At 39.4% G+C, this 20,345-nt stretch overlaps 2 protein-coding genes across 2 annotated transcripts in view; one reads left to right on the top strand and one right to left on the bottom strand.

The window, feature by feature from the left end:
- ATP1B1 (ATPase Na+/K+ transporting subunit beta 1) overlaps positions 1-3,846 on the top strand; it is a 36,061-nt gene extending 32,215 nt beyond the window's left edge. The window contains exon 6 of the mRNA XM_042456011.1: positions 2,428-3,846. Coding sequence (XP_042311945.1) covers positions 2,428-2,694 — 267 coding nt within the window. The 3' untranslated portion in view covers positions 2,695-3,846. The remainder of the gene's footprint in view (positions 1-2,427) is intronic.
- Positions 3,651-20,345, bottom strand: part of LOC121925237 (nucleoside diphosphate kinase 7-like) — a 98,777-nt gene continuing 82,082 nt past the window's right edge. The window contains exon 9 of the mRNA XM_042457121.1: positions 3,651-3,911. Coding sequence (XP_042313055.1) covers positions 3,879-3,911 — 33 coding nt within the window. The 3' untranslated portion in view covers positions 3,651-3,878. The remainder of the gene's footprint in view (positions 3,912-20,345) is intronic.

The raw sequence follows: 20,345 nt of genomic DNA, 5'->3' as shown, positions 1-20,345 counted from the left end.
GGTCACTGGGGCCAGGATGGGGATGCAGGAGCACTCAGGGGATGATGGGATGGGTGGTAGGGGGTCACTGGGGCCAGGATGGGGATGCAGGAGCACTCAGGGGATGATGGGATGGGTGGCAGGGTGGCAGAGAGGATGAGATGGGGTGAAGGAGGAGGAGGGGAATGAAGGAGCAGGACGCAGGAGGGCAACATCGGAGTGATCTTCCACACCAGACCAATTCGAAGTGAAATCAAAGTGAGCTGAGAAGCATATTTTCGCTTGTTACTGAATTCACCAAAATGAGGAGTCAGTGCAGATTGAATGCAGAAGTGCCTCCTAAGAACCCCCCATAGAAAGCAATCACATGAGGTAACACATCACGTTTTAACGTGAATTCGCATCGTTGGACCCGCAGTCACCTCAGAACTGAGCTGCAAAAACCTCCAAAAATCTCAGTGTGATAAACACTAGTGAGATCACTATATATGTTTTCTCCATCTCTATCATGCAAAAAATAAGGACGAAGGGTAGAAGAGGAAATATTTATTTAGACTATTTATAACCCACTCTTCAGCCAAGAGGCTCTCAGAGCAGCTTACAAATTGTTAGACAATTAAAAATAGCAGACTGGAACCATTTTTAAAATTATGTGTTTGGTAAAAGACAGTGTGAAAATTCTGAAGACCTCCACCAAAAACTCTTAACCCAAGCTCACAACTTGATTTCCCTCATGGATGCTAATTTTGAATTCCTTTTGGGGGGAAATGGAAAACCATTTCATTTTATTTAGCACATGATGTGGAGATGGGATTCTAAAAGAAAATGAATTCATGGAAGTTGTGCCTAGATCAGAAGTACCTCTGAATATCAGTCACTGGGAAGCAGCAACAAGAGTTTGCTGTTATCCTCATTATGATCTTCTCAGAGCCATTTGATTGGGTATCAGGAAATAAAAGGCTGTTTTGTCTGATCCAGCATGGTCAGACTGTAGATTCAGCCATCGGCTCCTATCAGTAGCTGCAGAGTTGTTCCCTTGGAATCTTACAAGAAACGGAGCTTGTGAAAAGTGGTTTTTTTGGGGGCGGGGAGCGGTTGGCCTAAATCAAGTGGTTCTAATTTTGTACACACACTGAATTTCTATCAGTTCAGTGGGTTTGGTAGCTGGGCTGAGCTGGATTTAGGACTCTAACAGTAGCTCCCAAAATTCCCCTAGCCAGCATAGTTAGCTAGCATCCTCCCTCATCTTCCTAGCCATCATTCCTAGATGTCAGGCCAGTTAGAGTATTCTGGGAATGATAGTCCTAAAAGTAACTTTGTAAGTTCACATAAAGAGAGCATAAAAAGCATTCCTCCCGTTTGTCTGAACATCTAGTATTTAAGAAGTATGCTGTCTCAGACCACAGAGGCTTAGTTATTGTGGCTAGTAGCTCTTGAGAGGCCTGTCACTTCTGAACTTATACAATCCCCTTTTGGAGTTGAAGGTCATCAAAAACCCTTTCAAATACAGTAAGACATACTCACATTTAGTAAATGTGATTTACTAAATGTGTTCAGCCAAAAGTCTGCAGAGAAGGTAGCCCTGTATGACTCTCTGCACCATCTGGAATCATGGAAAACTGCACAGGAAGATTGCTCAAAGTGCCTAGAACTATATTCATAGTATCTGTGCCAGCTAGGGCAGGGAGAAGTGAGGTTTTCCAGATGTTTAGACTAGCTTCTTAACCAGCATACTTAATGGTAAGGAAAGCTGGGAGCTGCAGTCCAACATCAAAAGGCTTCACTTTGACCATCCCTACTTTTTGTAAACATTGGCTTGCATTCTGTTAGGAAAATATGCTAGCATATATCCTTTTTGGGTTACTGAGATTGGTATCCACTTCTTCTCCATGCAGCTGTGTGCCTCATTGGGAGCGGGCAGGGTCAGAGAAGCATCTATAATCATTTCATGTCTAGCTACAGACATAGCCAGATAGTTCTAATTCTGCCTGCTCCCCATAGGACACAGAATGGCCATAGGTGTTCAGAGACTGTACAGTATATGGGTCAGCTTTGCACAGGTCCACATGCAGAACTGCTACACTCTGAAGAGCCATGCTGATTTAAAGCCTTTCAGTATCGTGTGTTGTGTTCAAGAGAGATGATGTCCTTTACATCCACAGTCATCGCATTGCATGAAAACATTGAGTTACCATCACTGAAACCTTTGCTGTCTAAGAAGAAACACCAGGCAACTTCAATTTATGGTCACATTATTATCGCCAACTCACCCCATAGACTGAAGTTGCTAAAGGGTGCCATTAAATAGAGTATCATTCAATGAGATTGTGAAAATAGCACTATGTGAAGTTTGAGTTGTGACAATAGAATAGGGACCATAGAAAATGTGGAACATGGAGCATAATGTGGTATTTGCAAGTGACTTCTGTCTCTCAATAATTCCTTTAGAAACCGGAAGATGCTGACAAAATTGGTTCTGTGGAATACTATGGTATGGCTGGTTATGGTGGCTTTCCTCTACAATACTACCCATATTATGGCAAGATCCTTCAGCCTAAATACCTCCAGCCCCTTATAGCAGTGCAGTTTACCAACCTGACAACTGACACGGAGCTGCGTATTGAGTGCAAGGCCTATGCTAAGAACATCCACTACAGTGACAAAGATCGTTTCCAGGGACGTTTTGATATGAAATTTGACATAAAAAGCAGCTGATTATGAGCACAGGGTTTTTTTCCTCCCTTTTCCTCTTAGCCATTTAAAAAGTATAAAAAACGACAAAAACCTACTAGTCTTGAACAAAACTCATACGTATGGGACCTACACGTAATCTATATGCTTTACACTAGCTTTCTGCATTTAACTAGGTTAGAATGTAAACTTTAAAAGTGTAGCAATAGCGACAAAGATATTTATTCTACTGTAAATGATGAAAAACAGAATTGAGCCTTGGGACATGCCCATTTCTACTGTAAATTATGATTCCATAACTGACTTGTAGTAAGCAGTGTTTCTGCCCCCTAAGTATTGCTGCCTTGTGAATTTTATTTAGTGTACAGTACTATAGGTGCATTACTCTGGTCATTTTTCAAGCCATGTATTATTGTACCTGTTTTCTACTTTCTGTGAGCAAAGATTTGCTGTCCAAGGTGTAAATACTCAGTGGGACTAAAACTGGCATGGTACTTTTAATTCCTTTTTTTTTTTTTTTTTTTGGTTCATTTTCAAAAAGTAAAGGCCCACCTGTGAGAATATTCAACAGCACTCCATAGAGCCTTTTCTTTCTTGTGGTCTTAGGACTTTATTTAATGTGGTGGCAGGGAAAATAACCTTGACTCTGAAGCAAAGCTAAGGAGAGTAGGTGACTGTGTACTGTGCTTTGTAGTGAATGGTGTCTTTCTCTCTCCATCCCCCCATATCCTTCAGTATGTTCTGAAGCTGTGTGAGAGACCTGTGTCAGCCTATCACTTTCATCAGTGATGGGAATCATTATTTGCCTTGTATATTTTCTTTCTTTTTTCCTGCTTAGAGGCATCATATGCTATGGTGCTGTCTTTATTGAATGTTTTAACCATTTTCATGGTGGAAGAATTTTATATTTATGCAGTTGTACAATTTTATTTTTTTCTGCAAGAAAAAAGTGTAATGTATAAAAATAAACCAAAGCCACATGTTTGAAAATAAATCTTTATTTTGAACTTTATGAGAAGCAATGCAGTTACCCATCAACTGGTGTTAAATGTTGTCTAAAGTGCAAAACTCTATGTTTTAACATATGTAATAGCCAGGAGTACAGTGCTCTTGTTGATCTTGTATTTCAGTCAGGTTAAAACATTGGACAATAAATGAATAAACACACATCTCTCATCCTGTGGCTTGTCTTTTGCTGTATACACTAGTTACTTGTCCAAAATGTTGAAAAAATACTGGACCTGCAAAAAACAAAACAAAATAAAACTACCTTTTATATTACAGAAAATTATTTAGAACCGCAATTTCAAAAACAGTTAAAAAATTTCCTTAGTGCTCCACACACACAATTCAGAAGCCAGATCAAACATAACCCATAGCAAATGATCAACTTTAGAACACACAATAGTGTTTCTTCTGCTAACTGTATGCCCCCATTCTGTTTCATGAAACCACAGGGTTAGTATTAGATGTGTTAATTTTCTCTGAGCTTCCCTCATAATAAGGCTAGTTTCTCCAATCTAATTTTCTGCAAACATCTAGAAAAAATGTTTTATTATTCATTCCCTAAGAAAGGTTGGAATATTGGCACACTTGTTGGAGTTCCATACCTGCCCTTCCATCTACTAACTTTCCAAATTTACTTTTGCAAAAGACAGGTTGAAGGTGTGAGGAAACCAATGGGTGGTAATGGCGAAAAGCTGATAAACCTCCTTAAAGCATGCTCAGGTGTGCCCAATACTGCTAGAATACATGGGTTCTACCATTCCCTGTGACAATGGATATTCCTGAGCATGCTGATAGGTCTTACCAAACTTGCATCACTACTCAGCCTCTTTGTAAACTGGTTCCCTCCATTCCCTTGCCCAGTTTAGTTTGCTTCATGCAGAAAGAAGAGCAAAAGGAAGAAATAGGTAACTGTGAACCTATTATGCGAATACTAATGGGCTTCTGGTTTGGATTTGAAAGTGGTGGAAGTGGGGCCTAAATTCTGAGTTTGACCCTCAGAAATAAAACATAATGCTGGAGATGATGACCTCAGGCCCAGCTACCCTTTGAACTGGGCTTTCTTGTAGATGCAGTATATATGGATATCTCACCTAAGCCTCCTATTTACATCTAGCAACTCTGAAGTCATTCTAGTAGTTACAGGTGAACATGAAGATGCTCAGCCTCTTGTATATGGAAGAAAACTGGCAACACAGTTCCAAGGTTTCCCTGCAGCAGAAAATATAAACTATAGCACTGCTAATTCAAAACAGCACAGGTCTCTCTGTTTCCCTTTTTTCTTTGAAGATTCTGGAGAAAAGGCCATAAAAGAGAGTGAGGGCCGAAACAGGTGGCCCAGTAAAGCCAGCTTCTAGTTGGCTTCGGGGCGTAGCATTTAGACACATCTTTTTCACCCCTATGTCAGTTTCACATGGTAAGCATTAGCGAAGCATTCACTGGCTAAGAAGGGAAAGGGGACATTTCCTGATGTTGAATGGTCAGGCCTTACCTCATGTGGAAATGATGTGTAGAGGTTGTGATTCAAGCTACTCAAATTCCTGATTTATTATTCTTATTCCTACATCAGAAAGCCATCCACCTACCTTGTGAAAGGCTCACAATGAAAATCTTTCAACCATGATTCATGTAGGCAATTGAAAACAAGTACTGCAGCACAACACATTTTATCCAGAACTTGCTGTAATAAATTTGACTTCACAGTATGGAAACAGTGGCTTATTCCAAAATGGATTATAGTTGCTTGGATGCACTTAGGGCCTTACAACATTTAACACAAGAACAGTGTTTAAAATTTTGCTCTGGAGGAGTGGGGTCTGGGTCAAGATCACAGTGGGCATGTATGGGAGCAATTAATCATTTCCTTCTCTGCAGAAGTCCTGCTTAAATGCAGCCCTAGCAACTGCAATTTATCTTGGGAGAGAAGTTTTAATTGACATTTCTTTCCCACATCTTTGCTGTGACCTTGACAATGGAGGGAAACTACTTGCCCACTACAGTCCGGGTTTGGATCCCATTCCTAATCAATTGTTTCAAGCTTCACTTACATGCAAAGCTACTGATGTTGACTGGTCTTGAAGTATAGGTTCCCCTCCACTTTTCCATCCCACAGACTCTGTGTGATTAAAATCTGCCCCATATGCCTCCATGCATTTTTTCATATTTTGGCACTTTGATTATGAAGCAATATAGTGATGGATCAGCATCTATAGGGAGGTCAGGTGCTTGCTGTATTAAACTACTAGCCTTCCTTCAACTGTTGCTTATATTCTGATCATCCTTTCCTTTTTGTCTCATTTTTAAGAGAAAAGAGGAAAAGAGAGAGGGACACTGTGAGAACAATAGCATTGACCTGTATTCAAACTCTTTCTGATTCCTCCCAGAACATGCTCCAACCAACAACTAATCAAATGAAGTGGGGAAAAGGGAACACCCAAGACAGCAATAGACAACCTGATGCCCTCCAAATGTTTTGATTAATAGCACCCTTAATAAAACCCAGCATGCACTGCTAGTAATTGAAGATTACAGGAGTTGTAGTCCAAAACATCTGAAGTACATGAGATTGCCTACTCTACATGAGATGAGGATGATGTGACAAGATGGGTAGGTCCACTGTATTGGTTACTTCAACTCAAAGACAGATATAGCTGGAACAGAAAGTGGGAAAGGGTGCTCCTGTGATCCAGGCTGCAGTTTGAAGTTGGTCCTTTGCCTCAAAAGTTTGAAGACTGCTCTGTTAAACCATGGGTATCATTATTTTCTCATGTAATTATTTTCAGTCTATTCAAGCATTACTGGTTCACAAGTAATCTCTCTGCAATCTTGGTATGATTTACGCATCTCTTTGGCTCTCTTCAATAAACTCAGAGAAAATGAGCTATGCACAAACATTCCATAGACACAGGGCTGGCTGAGGAGAGGTCGTGATGTTCCTCAAATTGCAGTACAAATTACATACTTCCCACCTGCAGAACTCTTCTGGAAAAGGAGATGTGCTTCAGCTAGGACACTGCATTCAAACCTAGCTGATTTTTTGGCATTGTCTAAAGTCCATCAGAAATATTGAGAAACATCAAAGGTCAGAGCAAGGATTATATGAAGGGAAAAAAAGTTTGCTATTCATATATTCTTCCCATGTACAGTTACAGGAAACAGTTCAGTTCCCATTAAGTACAGTAATGCCTTTCCAAAGAAATTTTACACAGAAGGCAATGAATGATTCCTTTAGGGCTGGACTCTCAAATCAGTTTCAAACAATGCAAGAGCATTTAAAAAAAAAATCCATACTAGCAACTACTAGCATTGTAAATGGCCCTTCCTCCAAGAAGCATGGAGCAGTATCTCTGGACCTCACAGACAGTCTTCCTTCCATCATCGCCAGGCCAAGAAGCGGAAGCACCAAATTGATGGAATCTGACACTAGCAAATATATATCACTGAGGAAACGCCCCCCCCCCTTAAAAAAAAGAACTACTTGAATTTGGTCTTATATGAATCAGAAAATCTCGTCCTCACTTAGAATCATATTGACAGCAGATGCACTTTAAAACTGGATTCACTAGAGTTTTCACCATCTGTTGGCTGTGGGTGACAGCCAGCATGGCATACAGGTTTAAGCAATACTACAACTCTGGAGACCAGGGTTTGAATCCGCATTGGCCATGAGAACCCAGTGGGTGGCCCTGGGCAAGTTATATTCTCTCAGGTTATGAAGGGAAAGATAACTCCCCCAAACAAATCTTGTCAAGAAACCCCCATGGTCATCATAAGTCAGAAATGACTTGAAGGCATGCAACGACAAGAACGCAGCAGTGTGGAACCAAAAATCAGCACCTTAAGTTCTAGACATGTCCTTGTTCCATACAGCCAAAGTAGCACTTCGTAGGACAGATACTGATGGGACTACAACTCCCATCACCTTTAGTACTGGCCACGCTGACTGGAGCTGATGAAAGTTGGAGCAAAAAAAAAACACTGAAGAGACAGAGGTTACCCAATTGCTGCCTTGCAGCAAACAGAAACAGCCATACCCAGCATGAAAATTAGTAATTTCCAAGGACCAGATTCTAAAGTTAGTTTTGCAATCAAGGCACTGAACCTAGGAAACTCCATGGAGCACAGCCCCCACTATGCATCAAGCCAACCTACATAGCCAGTATCTTCCATAACTTTGTGGCTGAGATGTAAAGTATTTGCTTCCTGCTCTTCTTATCTAAGCAAAAATTAGCAACATCCTTCACTCCCACACATCATCTCACTGAGAAAAACAATGAAGTTGCTTGACTGGGAATCTATTGGTGTCCTTTCCATGCTTTCTACCTTCTGGGGGAGTCCACATGCTTGGGCAATTTGTAAGAAAACCTATTACAAAAGTCTGAACAGTACCAGAAGTACAAGCAAGGTTTCTGTGAACAGTGTGTGCTCTGAAAACCCCATGAGAGGTCAAGACGTAAAACTCAAAAGAAAAGCAAGCACTTTAGAAAAGTGAAGTGCACAGAATTAACCCAGGAAATACTGACCCAACTGGTGACATTTTACTATTAGTAATTCTCACAAAGAAGAAACTATTGAACTCTAAAGAAGAAGCAAACATTGTCAACAGTCTAAAGCAGTGGTATATACTACTTCTGAAGGTACAATGGACAAATTTGCTTCAAAAACAAGCTTCTTGATTGAAGACTGTTCCGGACCAGGTTGTCATCAGTGTTTGGTATGTATTCAACTTTTGATGATCTAAGGCAATTTTACAAGATAAGAGGGCTAAGCCCTATTCCACCCAGCATGATTGCATGTCCTCAGATAGCTCACCTGTCCCAAAACCTTTACCTACTTCCTTCTAACACAACCTGGATGATAGCTCTACCCAGCCTTGCAAGTATAATATCCATCGGTCGACTCTAGCCAGTGCATCTCCTAGCATCTAACCAAACATCACAAACTGAAGAGGAGGCAATGCCTGGAAATACAGTTGAAAAATATTACAGCTCTTTGGTCAGTAGTTTCCATCCAAGTGTGCCACTGCATGCCAGTCACTTGGGATTATGAAGGGGAAAAGGCTGTTGCTCTTATATCCTGCCAGACTTTGGAAAAGGAAATATTTGGGAGTCTATAGCCAGTATATTGTCCAGAGAAATAACGGTTTTGAGTTCTAGTTCTGCTTGAGTTATGACGACCCTATCATAGGGTTTTCTTGGCAGGTTTCTTTGGGGGGGGGGTTTGCCATTGCCATCCTATGAGGCTGAGAGAGTGTGATTTGCTCCAGGTCACCTAGTGAGTTTTTATGCTCGAGCGACGATTGGAACCCTAATCTCCAGAGTCATAGTCCAGTGCTCAAACCACTACAGCACCCTGGCTCCACACATGTAGAAACTCCCACCATTCAAGGCAGAGGCGCCCTTGCACACATATAATGACTTTATTGACTATTGATCCTGAACTGAAAGTAAATTGACTACTGTATTGCCTGTTGCATTGTCTATATGGTGCACTTAATTCCTTTCCCCATTGGATAGAGTGAAATTAATATTGGGTATCTCAGCTAGTTTAGAGGAAGGAACATAGGTAAGACTGCTGTAAATCTCTTAGGCTGAAGAAATAACATCTTGCACCACCTTGAAATACACTGTGAAGAAATACCAAAGAACAAAATTCCTATTGATAAGCATTGCTAATTTGTACCATTATTGCTGCGGAAGCATTATGTTATTTGTTCTAAAGGTTAAATATTGTTTTGTTGGCTTTCAGTAACAAATGGCAAAAAAAATCTGTATGGAGCAATAACACTCTATCATAAGCACAACAGAAAAAAAAAGAGAATGGCAGTAAAGTTGGCCTTATGTATCTATGGATTTTTAATTTTATTTATTTATTTGGAGTTTTTATACCCTGCTGTTCAGCCACAAAGGTTCTCAGAGCAGTTTATAATTGTTATATTTTTAAATCCACGGATTCAACCACTCGCAGATTGAATATATATATATATATGTCAATTTTACATGGCCTCTGTATTGAATGGGACTTAAGTATCCATGGATTTTGGTGTCCAAAGGAGATCCTGGAACCAAACTGCAGCAGATACTAAGGGCCCAGCAGCAAAAATTAATATGAATTAATCAATTAATATGAAATAGGTATCAAAACAGTTCAGCAAGCTTGATTTGTCTCCTAGATTTTTTTTTTTTTTAATGGAGAAGGCTCAAAGTAAGTGACCGTAAGCTCTGTAACTTGGAGAATTAACTGGGACAGCGATAGAAAGAGAGTTGGTCTGCATCTCTTGCCTGTGCTAACCTTCAGAATGTTTTACCTTTTCAGACATTCTAAAGATTCTTACACAGGATTATGCTGCTTGGTCCAGGCTGCTAATGAACGGTGGCACTGCACCATCAGCAGATGACTGGGAGAAACAATGGCCCCATTATTAATTATTGAAAGACTACTGAGAGAGGAAATGTGGCAAGGAAGGAAGAGCCCATGACCAACGGGTCACTGCTGCTTCAGCTGATTGATTCTCCTGTTTTACAACTATCATTTGTTCTGAAAAAGTAAGAACAGGTTCCAAACTGCTAAATGGCTGGCTTGCACAGTTCCTCAGTGGTTGATACATAACACCACCTTTGGGGTTGTAATCTCACTCCTGCTTGGCTAGTAAGCCTCAATGAATGCAACGTGACACAGAAGAAGAAAATGGAGCCTTTTTGCCATTTTATTTCTTTGCAGAGTTACTCATTTACACATTGTTGCTTTGATAGCTAATAAAATTGCAGTATAAAATGCAAAAGGATCCACATTACTCTTTTTTTAATAGGGCAGCATTTTTATGATTCTGTATTTCACCTCACATATTATAATTCTAGTCAAGTTAGATACCTGTCAGATTTACAGAGTGGTCAAGATCCTATTTATTTGTTGTATGTTGTCCCTGGGCCCCAGCTGCCTGAGAAGCATGAAATAAATGCTTGCTCCCTGGCTCTCCTTTCATTCACAAAACTCATGCTAGTTCTTACTGGTGCTGACGGAAATATATGGAATTTTTATTTGGTAATGTGTAACCCACTGACTGATTGATAGCATTTATGTGCTGCTCCTCAGCTTTAAATAGTCTCCCAGAGGAGCTTACACAGAATCAATGAAAGAGCTGGCATGCAATCGAAAAAGACAAAAACAAAAGGAAAACTAATGGGACCAAGAGCCCTCCCCCCAACCACCATCTTGAGGGGGAGAGACGAGGCCTGGCCTGGCAAGACCAAGAGCCCTCCCCCCGACCACCATCTTGAGGGGGAGAGAGGCCTTGCAATTTTTTGTATTGTATTGCAATTTTTACTGTACACCGCTATGATCATTGCGGAATAGCGGTCTATAAATAAAACTTATTATTGTTGTTGTTGTTGTTGTTGTTGTTGTTGTTATATAGTAAACCCAGGGTTATGCTGGCCAGGATCAGAAAGGATGTTTATCCCAGAAACATTTTCCTTAGCTCCCTTTGAAAACCTTGTAAAATGAACTATTTCTGTCATTTCCCACTTACCATGCAAGGATTCTGTGGAAGGAAAGTAAAGGTAAAGCCCTTCTGGCCTCTGAGTTCACTTGAACCTGGTTACATTTTTTATAATTTCCAAAGAGTCACCATCCCAAAATGGGAGGGGAGGAACAATTGGATTATATCCTTACAGCAGCATTTTAAAATCTCGCGTGCTCTATTCCCTGCAATTTTTAGTCATAGCCCAATACTATCCATGGTTGCCAAGAAGTATATTCCACTGACTACCATGAAGCTTCCTAAAGTAGATATGCACAGGGCTGCAACCTCAATTTCCCTTTGTTAAGAGCAAAGATAAAGGAAATGCAAACAAACCAACAACACAAGTGATTATGCCAGTTACTACATGCATCAGCCACACAGATGACAAGGTACAGTAGAACACCACAACACAAAGGTCTGGTTTGAAACTATTTTCATTTTGGTCTGGATTTGCTAAAATAAAAAAAGTGAAGACAGGTAACAAATCTGAAAACTTCAAATTTCCTGTCCTTTCTGTAGCAGTACACTTGTCTTTTCACAGTATCCAAGGTTGGGCATCAAGACAGTAAAGCACATTTATGCACTGCTCCACAAAACAAGAATTCCCTTGCTTTCATGAAATACTCCTTCAGTCCTTAAATATCCAGTATTAAATTTCCAGCATTTCAGTAACTTGGACACATAGCGGAATAGTGTTGAGGCATGCAAAGAAAAGGCAGGTTAAGTAATCAAGGGAATGTGAACATGACAAACATCCGAATTCTTGGTGTGAACTATTTTCAATGTCTCACTCTCCACAACTCTGAAAAGTTGGGGATTGAATGAGAATTTCATGGGGGTGGAGAAGAAACCTATTTGGAGGGGAAAGTCCTCCCTCCTTGTATCTAGCTACAAGACACCTGCTTAACAATGAAACAAGAAACACATTGAAGAGACAAACCACAAGGCAGACACCAGTTCATTACAGGATGCCAAGTAAAAAGCTTGCTTTGGGGGAAGTGTTGGCAGAACAGCAGACCTTGGCAGGTGTCCAGAGAACTGGGCTGGCCAGCAGACAGACAGAACATCTTAGTATTGATCATTGCTATTAATTATCTTTTAAACTTGTGAAAGCCCGCATGTTGTGATTTGAGTGTTGCACCAGGACCTGGGGAGACCAGAGTTTAAATCCTACGTGAGTCATGGAAACCCATTGGGTAACCTTGGGCAAGACACACCTCAGAGGAAGGCAACGATAAACCCGCTCTGAATAAGTCTTGGCCAGAAAATCCTAACTCAGAGTTGTCTTGAAGGCACATACCAACAATAAAACTTTTGAGTTCAAATATAGAGTGTATTTTGTGTGCTAATGAACTTAATAGCTGGCAGATCACGGCTGCTTTCCTAGCAGCTAATCTTTTTCTTCCCACACAAACATGAAATATTCCATTTCTTCTGTCAGCACAGTCTACTGAAAGGTCCTACTTAAATTCAGTGGAGCTTACTCCCAAATAAATGGGCAAAGGACATAGATTATCCTACATTTTGTTTTTTAAATCTTCCATTGAGTTTGCTCCAGTAAAATGAATAATCTCAGTGGAGTTTATTTCCAGCTAAATTGCTGTAGGCTTCACACTGGGCCAGATGGACTACTGGACTATTTTGAGTTGGAACTGAACCACCATCACTCACAGTCTTCTTTGCAAAAGTTATCACTATTTATCTGTCTGTCAGTCTGTCTATCTCTCTATCTAAAATGCATGTACAGACAACAGGACTGTTTTATGTAGCAAACATACTTTCATTCCAAATTACTTATTTTGAACTGAAGACAAATACCAATGAAGAACAAGTCGTACCAGTGGGGGAGTAAAACATATGTTGTCCATGGTGAGCTGTACTACATATTCAGTACTTCAAAAACAGCATCTTTAACAGCAACATTCTCAGGAGATGATTTAAAATGTGTTCTCAGTATTTTATCAACCTTATGGAAAGGTGTAAGCATTAACTGTGAAACAGGACAGACCATGGTCAAACACTGCTAATGAAAATTGTGAAGTGTGTTAAGTATAAAGAGCATGAAGAGACTAATAAAAACAACTCTTCAGAGATTCCAAATAAACCACATTACTCTTTTCAATAAAATGAATAACTGATTTTTGTTTCAATTCCACTTTTTATTCAATAGTATTGTCAGCAGCTTTGCATGCCAATTTGCAGAGGAAGGCTGGACATTGTGAAGAAAGCAGATAGAAAGAAAAATCAAGTCATTTAAAATGTGGTACTGAAGAAGAGTACTGCAGATACCATGGATGGCAAATAAGTGGGCCCTAGAGCAAAACAGACAAATGAGCAAATCAGGCTTGAACTCTCCCTAGAAGCCAAGGAGACTAGCTTGAGGCTAGCATACTCTGGCCACATCATGAGAAGGCATGACACACCAGAAAAGACAATAATGCTTGATAAGGGAGAAAGCATTAGGAAAAAAGGAAGACTGCATTACAGGTGGACAGATTCAATCAAGAAAGCCACATCCCTGAGTCTGCAATACCTGAGCAGAACTGCTAAGGATAAGGTGTCTTGGAGATGTCTCATTCATAGGGTTGCCATGGGTAGAGGCTGCTAAGAAAAACAACAAGCTATTCTTTGAAAAAATTTTTAGCTAAAAGAAAGAATTTTTCAAAAAAACCAAACTTAATTCAAATCAGCTTGTCCCCCCCCCCTCTGTTTTGTATACATTCCCCAAATTAATAACACACAATGGGCAACTTTAAATGGCAGAGATGCAGACACTGGTTCTTCTTACTATGCTGAGTAATTCGGTCACATGAAAATAAGCTGACACATTCTGAATTCTGTGGTCTGTCCTTTTGCAGTGATTCATCTGGGTGTCTCTGAGTGGGCTGCCACTTTGAGCATTCCCTTTCAGAAAGTATATGATCAACCTGGGGATATAACTGTTAAAGAGAGTTCTATTTCGAGCATTCACTTGTTTAGGGTACATACCTCCATGTCATTAGCTCTAATTCAGACAATATCAATAGATCCTTTCTACTAGCATTCATCCCATCCACAGCAGAAATTATCCCCTCTTACATTCAGAAATAAAAATCTCACATTCCTATTCTGCTAACTTGCTATCTTTTTTTGCAGCCAGGCAGATACTTTTTTTTCTTATTTCAGTAGACCTTGGAAAAGGAACAGGCCTGCATAATATGATGGATTTTCTATTTGTCGTTTTCCTTTACAAATGGTTTATGTTTTTAAGAGGTTTTGATTTGTTTATAGTTTAATTACATTTTTAAACTTTTCCACATTGTACATTTTAGCTATATTTGTTTTAACTGTTGAAAGCTCCCTTGAGGCCTGAGCTGGGGAAAAGGTAGGATTATATCCTCTTCCTCTTCCCCCTCCTCCTTCCTCCTCCTGTTTTCATTTGAGCCAACAAATGGCAACTGATCCTAAAAATATATTTTAAAAAAACCAAAGATGATATATTTCATTACTCCAGCACCAAAACATAATGATGCCAAGCAAAAATAGGAAATGATTGAAATGTTAATCTGATTCCCCCCTCCTCACCAACTTTTATGGGAAGTTCATTCTTAGCAAGACTAATGGGGAAGTAATAAAGTAATAAAATTAGCTCCAGGAGGAGATAATGGTATGGAAATATTTTTTCTAGGAATGAATAAAGAATCAGGTTCTTAGAAAATCAAGGTCTTCTGTAAAAAAGTAAAAGGGATGACTTCAACAAACAAACATGGAACAAGATTCCAGCTTAATGAGAACTGCTCAGTACCTTTTTTGAAAGGAGCAATAATATTTGCTTGTCTCCAGTCTTCTGACACCTAACCCTTCTAAAAGGAAGGACTTCTAAAAAAGTTATGGCAAGTTGTTCTGTATGTTCACCAGTTCCTTCAATACCCTAGCATGCAGTTCAGTCCTTATGGCACAATAGATGTGCTAATATAGTGACAGATACAGCAATAGTATTAGTTTATTTTCAAAATTCTTCCTTTATTTTATGTATACTTGCAGTATACTCTTGAGTGTAACAATACTGGTGACAGTTACTGAACTATGCTGGGGAAAGCTTCTGCAAGTGTAGTTTATGCCTCATGGAGCAGCTGTTTGGAACAGGTGGGAAGAGAAAAACCTAGCTAAAAGCAGTCAGTTGGCATCACTCAACCTATGAAACTGTGCCAGACAATTTAAATCCCACCCTGGGTTGTTTTCTCATACAAAATTACATGAAGTGCTTTTTTACTTCATTTATTTTCTACTGAAAAGATATGAAACCCAATCTCACAGATTACTGGCCTACAGTAATGAGTATTCAATACATCTATTTCATGCCTGCACTGGCAGAAAAAGAATATACAACCCAATTAATACCATTCTCTCCTTTGAAAAAAAGAGTTTGCAAAAATGTGGTCTAGTGACTCTGAGGAAAATGAAACTTTGAAAAGTACTGTTAAGTGTAAATAGATAAATTATTGGGACCCCTTTTTCCTACTTTCCATGTTTAGTAAGGAGAAACAGGGGCATTTGTTGATTCCATTTATATTTTGCTTTTTCTTCAAAGGACCTGGAATGTCTTACAAACTGAGAGGTAACAACTGGGATAGGGCTACATGGCAAGCTTCATGGATGAGTGGGAATCCGGGCTCACATCATCCTGGTTCTAAAATTACCACACCACATGTGCTGCCATAGACCAGATGTCACACTACACTGGGCATGAAGCATGGCAAAAAGCCCCAGCATGCCCAGGATCTAAAAAAGTATTATGAGTCCCAACAGGTTCAAGAATATTTTATATACAAATGCATTAATTTAATATAAGTTAACATAAAAAGAGTAACAGAATTTGTTTTTCACTAGTAGAATGAAAGTATGTAGGTAGGACTGTTATCACCCACACCATTTTTAATGTGCAGAGATATCTTTTAAAGCTTAAATGAATAACAATTACTCTTATAGCCACAAATTCAATATTAATTCACTTTTGCCTATCTGATCTTTTACATCAGCTGTTACTCCACTTGAAACATACTTCATTATTTATTTTTATTTATTTACTAACTTATTTATTTATTTACTAACTGTTGGGGGGCAAATTAGCTTACCTGCTGTTCACCGCTATGATCTTTGGATTAGCGGTATATAAATTAAACAAATTATTATTATTATTATTATTATTTATTTATATTTTTCCAAAGTGCCACTGAGATACTCCACTGAGTTCAAATTTCCATTAAATGACTTAAAAACCCCTTGAAAAGGCACCCATGCATTATGACATATAATAATTATTATAACCTTTGATTTGCTTAACTGAAGAGGTCTCCACTGTAATGCTTTAGAATAATGCCATTAAAACAAAAGAAATAAAACAGTACTTCAAACATGTATGAATGAAAATGGAATGATTCATGTGATGGCCAACAGCATTTAAATTCCTCTTTCTGGGCCCAAGTCAGTCACGTGAAGGCTAATCATTAACTTTACTGTGCTTACTGAAGTCATTTTCAGGGGGAAGTAAAAGTTCAGGGTTAACCTACTAAGAATGAGTCATTGACAGTGAACATTTAAACCATGCAATAAAAGGCAACTCTCTTGTCTGAAGCTAGAAGAGTTCAGTGCAAAAGAAGCCCAGCCCAGAATGCTGATGGGTAGACTGCATTCTTGACTGCTCCCCTAGGCAAATAATTTTTTCCCCCACACAGAAAATTCATGTCAAAGAAACGTCTGAAACATTTTTTTGCTGAACTTGATAGCTTTCAGTAGACATGAGGTTTTTGCTTTTGTCATAAGGAAGCATTTACTAGGCTGCATTCTGAAGCAGGGCAATCACAGGAGGACTGGTGTCATAAAATGCCTCAGATTGTTTGTGCTGTACTGCTTTGTGTTTCTTTGGGAGTAGATTCTGTACATAAAAAAAATGACAGGTGATTCAGGCTAACACCACCACCAGTGAGACAACCTTCTTTTCCCTCCTGGCCCATCCATTTTCCAGTTGTCTTCCCTGTAGCACACAATCCTATACAATTCTGGTAGAGCATGAAAAATAGTGATTTCTCCAAGACAATCTTCCAACTTCAGCACCAGGGACTTGGGCAGGCAGTGAACAGAAGCTCACACTCTTTCAACTTGAGCCAGAAGTCTTGGATGCTATCTTCATACTAGTGGTGAGATTGTCACTTGAAGATACTAAGCATGTGTGATTTGCTACAATACAATCTTAGCGTAGCAATCCACTGGAAATGCAATACCTCAGGCCTCAGGTATTAAGAGGCAGTGTTTCTAAGTGGGTGCTGTGGCAGGGGAATAATCCAACTTTGGTTCAGAAAGCAGCCTGATATGCATTCTCCTTTCTTTCTTTTTTAAAATTAGGACAAATGAACATCCTAATACAAAGCACATGGAATAAGCAGCACACAAACAAACATAATGTCCAAGAAGACATCTCCGAGATTATGGACACTGCTACACTCACAACGTTTTCTTTGTTATCTTTAAAGAATGTTCCATACGTCAGTGGTATTGCAGGGAAAGCTTGTTGTAAACCACTGCATCCTGAACAGTTCAAATTAGTGCTGTTTTTCCAGTTTAAATCAATATGGCCCTCACAGCCCAAAGATTCAGAAGATGAAGTAGTCTTGAAGAAAGTCAGCTTCTTCACATTCAGAACTGCCACCATCAACTCACTCCTCTACAACATGTATTTGGCCAGGGGCATGAATGCTGGTCCTCCTGGATCACTGTTTGGGATTCTCCAACACTACACCAGAAATTACCTCTGCCATCTCAGCCTGGGAGTTTTTGTACAGTGAGGTGGACAACACACCAAGTTCATTCCTTTTTTGTCCCTGATCTGATTCCCAGACACAAACTATCTCATCCAGATTACAGGCATACTGGTTTCCTACAGAGAAAGTGGGGATTCTGGTGGATTACTACCCTGGCCCTCAAGTCTGGATGGGTGCAACACTGAATGCTTGTGTGGACACAGTTGGCTCAAATCTGGCCTATACCACTCCCAACTTCAGTTACACATGCAAAGGCAGTCCATCTACTGTCAAGCTGTGCATGAGGGGCATGCAGGCCTGAGACCTAAGCACAGGAGCAGCATAACTCACACTTGATCCAGTTTTGACAACTAATCAAAACTAGGGCTGAGCAATATTTACTGTGGACTGACACCAGCAACATAATAATAATAAATAATAAAGCTTTTATTTATATACTGCTTTTCCTCCAGATCAAAGCGGTGTACATACGATTAAACTCTGTGACACATGTCAAATACAATATTAAAAACAGATTAAAAACAGTTATAAACAATTCAGTTTTTAAAAACAGTGCAGTTAAAATTAGTCGGGATATCAGTTATGGGTAGTCATCTTAATCTAGTTGGGGAATACTATCTCTAGAGAGAATCGGGAGGATATGCTAACTGGAAGAGATAGGTTTTCAAGGCCTTTTTGAAGGCTTCCAATGTGCAACTAAGTCGAATCTCCTCCAGGAGTGCATTCCAATGAGATGGAGCAGTCATTGTATAGGCTCTTTGGTGAGTTGTTACCAGTCTCACCTTAGGGTGTTCAAGTAAGAATTTCCCCGTCGTTCTGTGAGTGCGGGGCAGATTATGTAGGGAGAGGCGCTCCCTCAAGTAACCCGGGCCCAAGCCATGTAGGGCTTTATAGGTAATAACCAACACATGAACTGGGAAGATCTTGAGAGATATGAAGCTGACTAGAGAGGATCACATTCATTAACTCCCAATGTTCCTTCTACATGTGATGTGCTCCCTTTTCCACTCCTGATGAACCATCTTCATAATTGTGTTTCCTGTTGGTTTTAAGCACATATAGCCTGCAAACCTATAAAGCCCACCTAGGAGTAAATCAATGTGTCTTATATAGAGAGAAGTATAGGATTACACAATTCATTAGATTACATTATTAAGTGAGAGGGATAAAAAATTGTGTAATGTTAGGCTTATTTTCTGGAAAGCAAATCCCATTGAAAGCAAGGCTTGCCTCAACATACACATACTTATGATAAGGATGTCAGAAGTACATCTCAATAGCATTAGTTCTATGGCTGTAACATTTAATACTTCCTAATCCAGGTGTACAGAAATTACTTACACAGAAATATGTTCCAAATTTCCAAATAATATCATTAAAATGAAATGCTGGGTACCTATCATGAAAATCCATTCAAGTTTATATAAAGGACGATCCCATAAAAACTGGAGACTAACATTAAACTCCTCTGACTGTTTGCCTTCCAATTTTTTTCCCATTCCTGACTTCACCCAGATCAAAGTCCTAAAGTTCTCTCATGTTGAAAATCTCCTATTTACTAGCTACCATATTGGCTATTTGTTATCTGTTCCAGTTCTCATCTCAGCAACTGTTCAAGAACTATATTTTAAATGCTGTGTAATTCAGATGTTAAGGTTTGTATAGAGTTTTTAATGCATTTTAAATTTTAATGTATAATGTTCTAAACTTTTAAAAACTGTTTAATTGTTTTTTAAACTCTGTATCTACTGCATATATTTGACTATACATCGAGAAATTCATGCCCAAAAATTGACCTCAAAATCTCAGGTCGACTTGTATACAGGTCAATACAGTCACCATTGGCTGAGCTCAACTGGAGGGCAGTTAACAACAACAGTAATATTGCTCATAAACAACCTTTAAAAAAGCAGCCCCAACGCCCCACTCTCCATGCTTTGGCAGTGACTGCTGAAACACCTGTGAGGCACAAGTGTGTGTGTGTGTGTAGATTCCCTTCTCAATCAAATCTCCAAACTTTTCCTCCTCCTCCTTGCATTTCCCCATTTTCCCTCTATTTGCAGTCCAATCTCCAAGCCTTTCCTTCCTCTCCTTCTCTTCCTCCTCCTCCTTGCATGTCCCCATTTTTCCTCCACTTGCAGTCTGATCTTCAAACCTTTGCTTACCCTCCTCCAGGTCATATCAAAATCCATTATTTTGGCACTAAAACCTTCCCTCAACTTATACACGAAGTCGACTTGTACACAAGTATATATGGTACATTTTAATGTTTCTGTATTATTTTTAACTTGTACTGCTTAAAAAAAATTATTAGCTTTTTGAATCCCTATATCGGGAGAAAGGCAGGATGA

The sequence above is a fragment of the Sceloporus undulatus genome, chromosome 3 (assembly GCF_019175285.1).
Source record: "Sceloporus undulatus isolate JIND9_A2432 ecotype Alabama chromosome 3, SceUnd_v1.1, whole genome shotgun sequence".
NCBI lineage: Eukaryota > Metazoa > Chordata > Lepidosauria > Squamata > Phrynosomatidae > Sceloporus > Sceloporus undulatus.
Note: the sequence above shows the minus strand (reverse complement) of the source record. Positions and strands in the feature narration are given on the sequence as shown.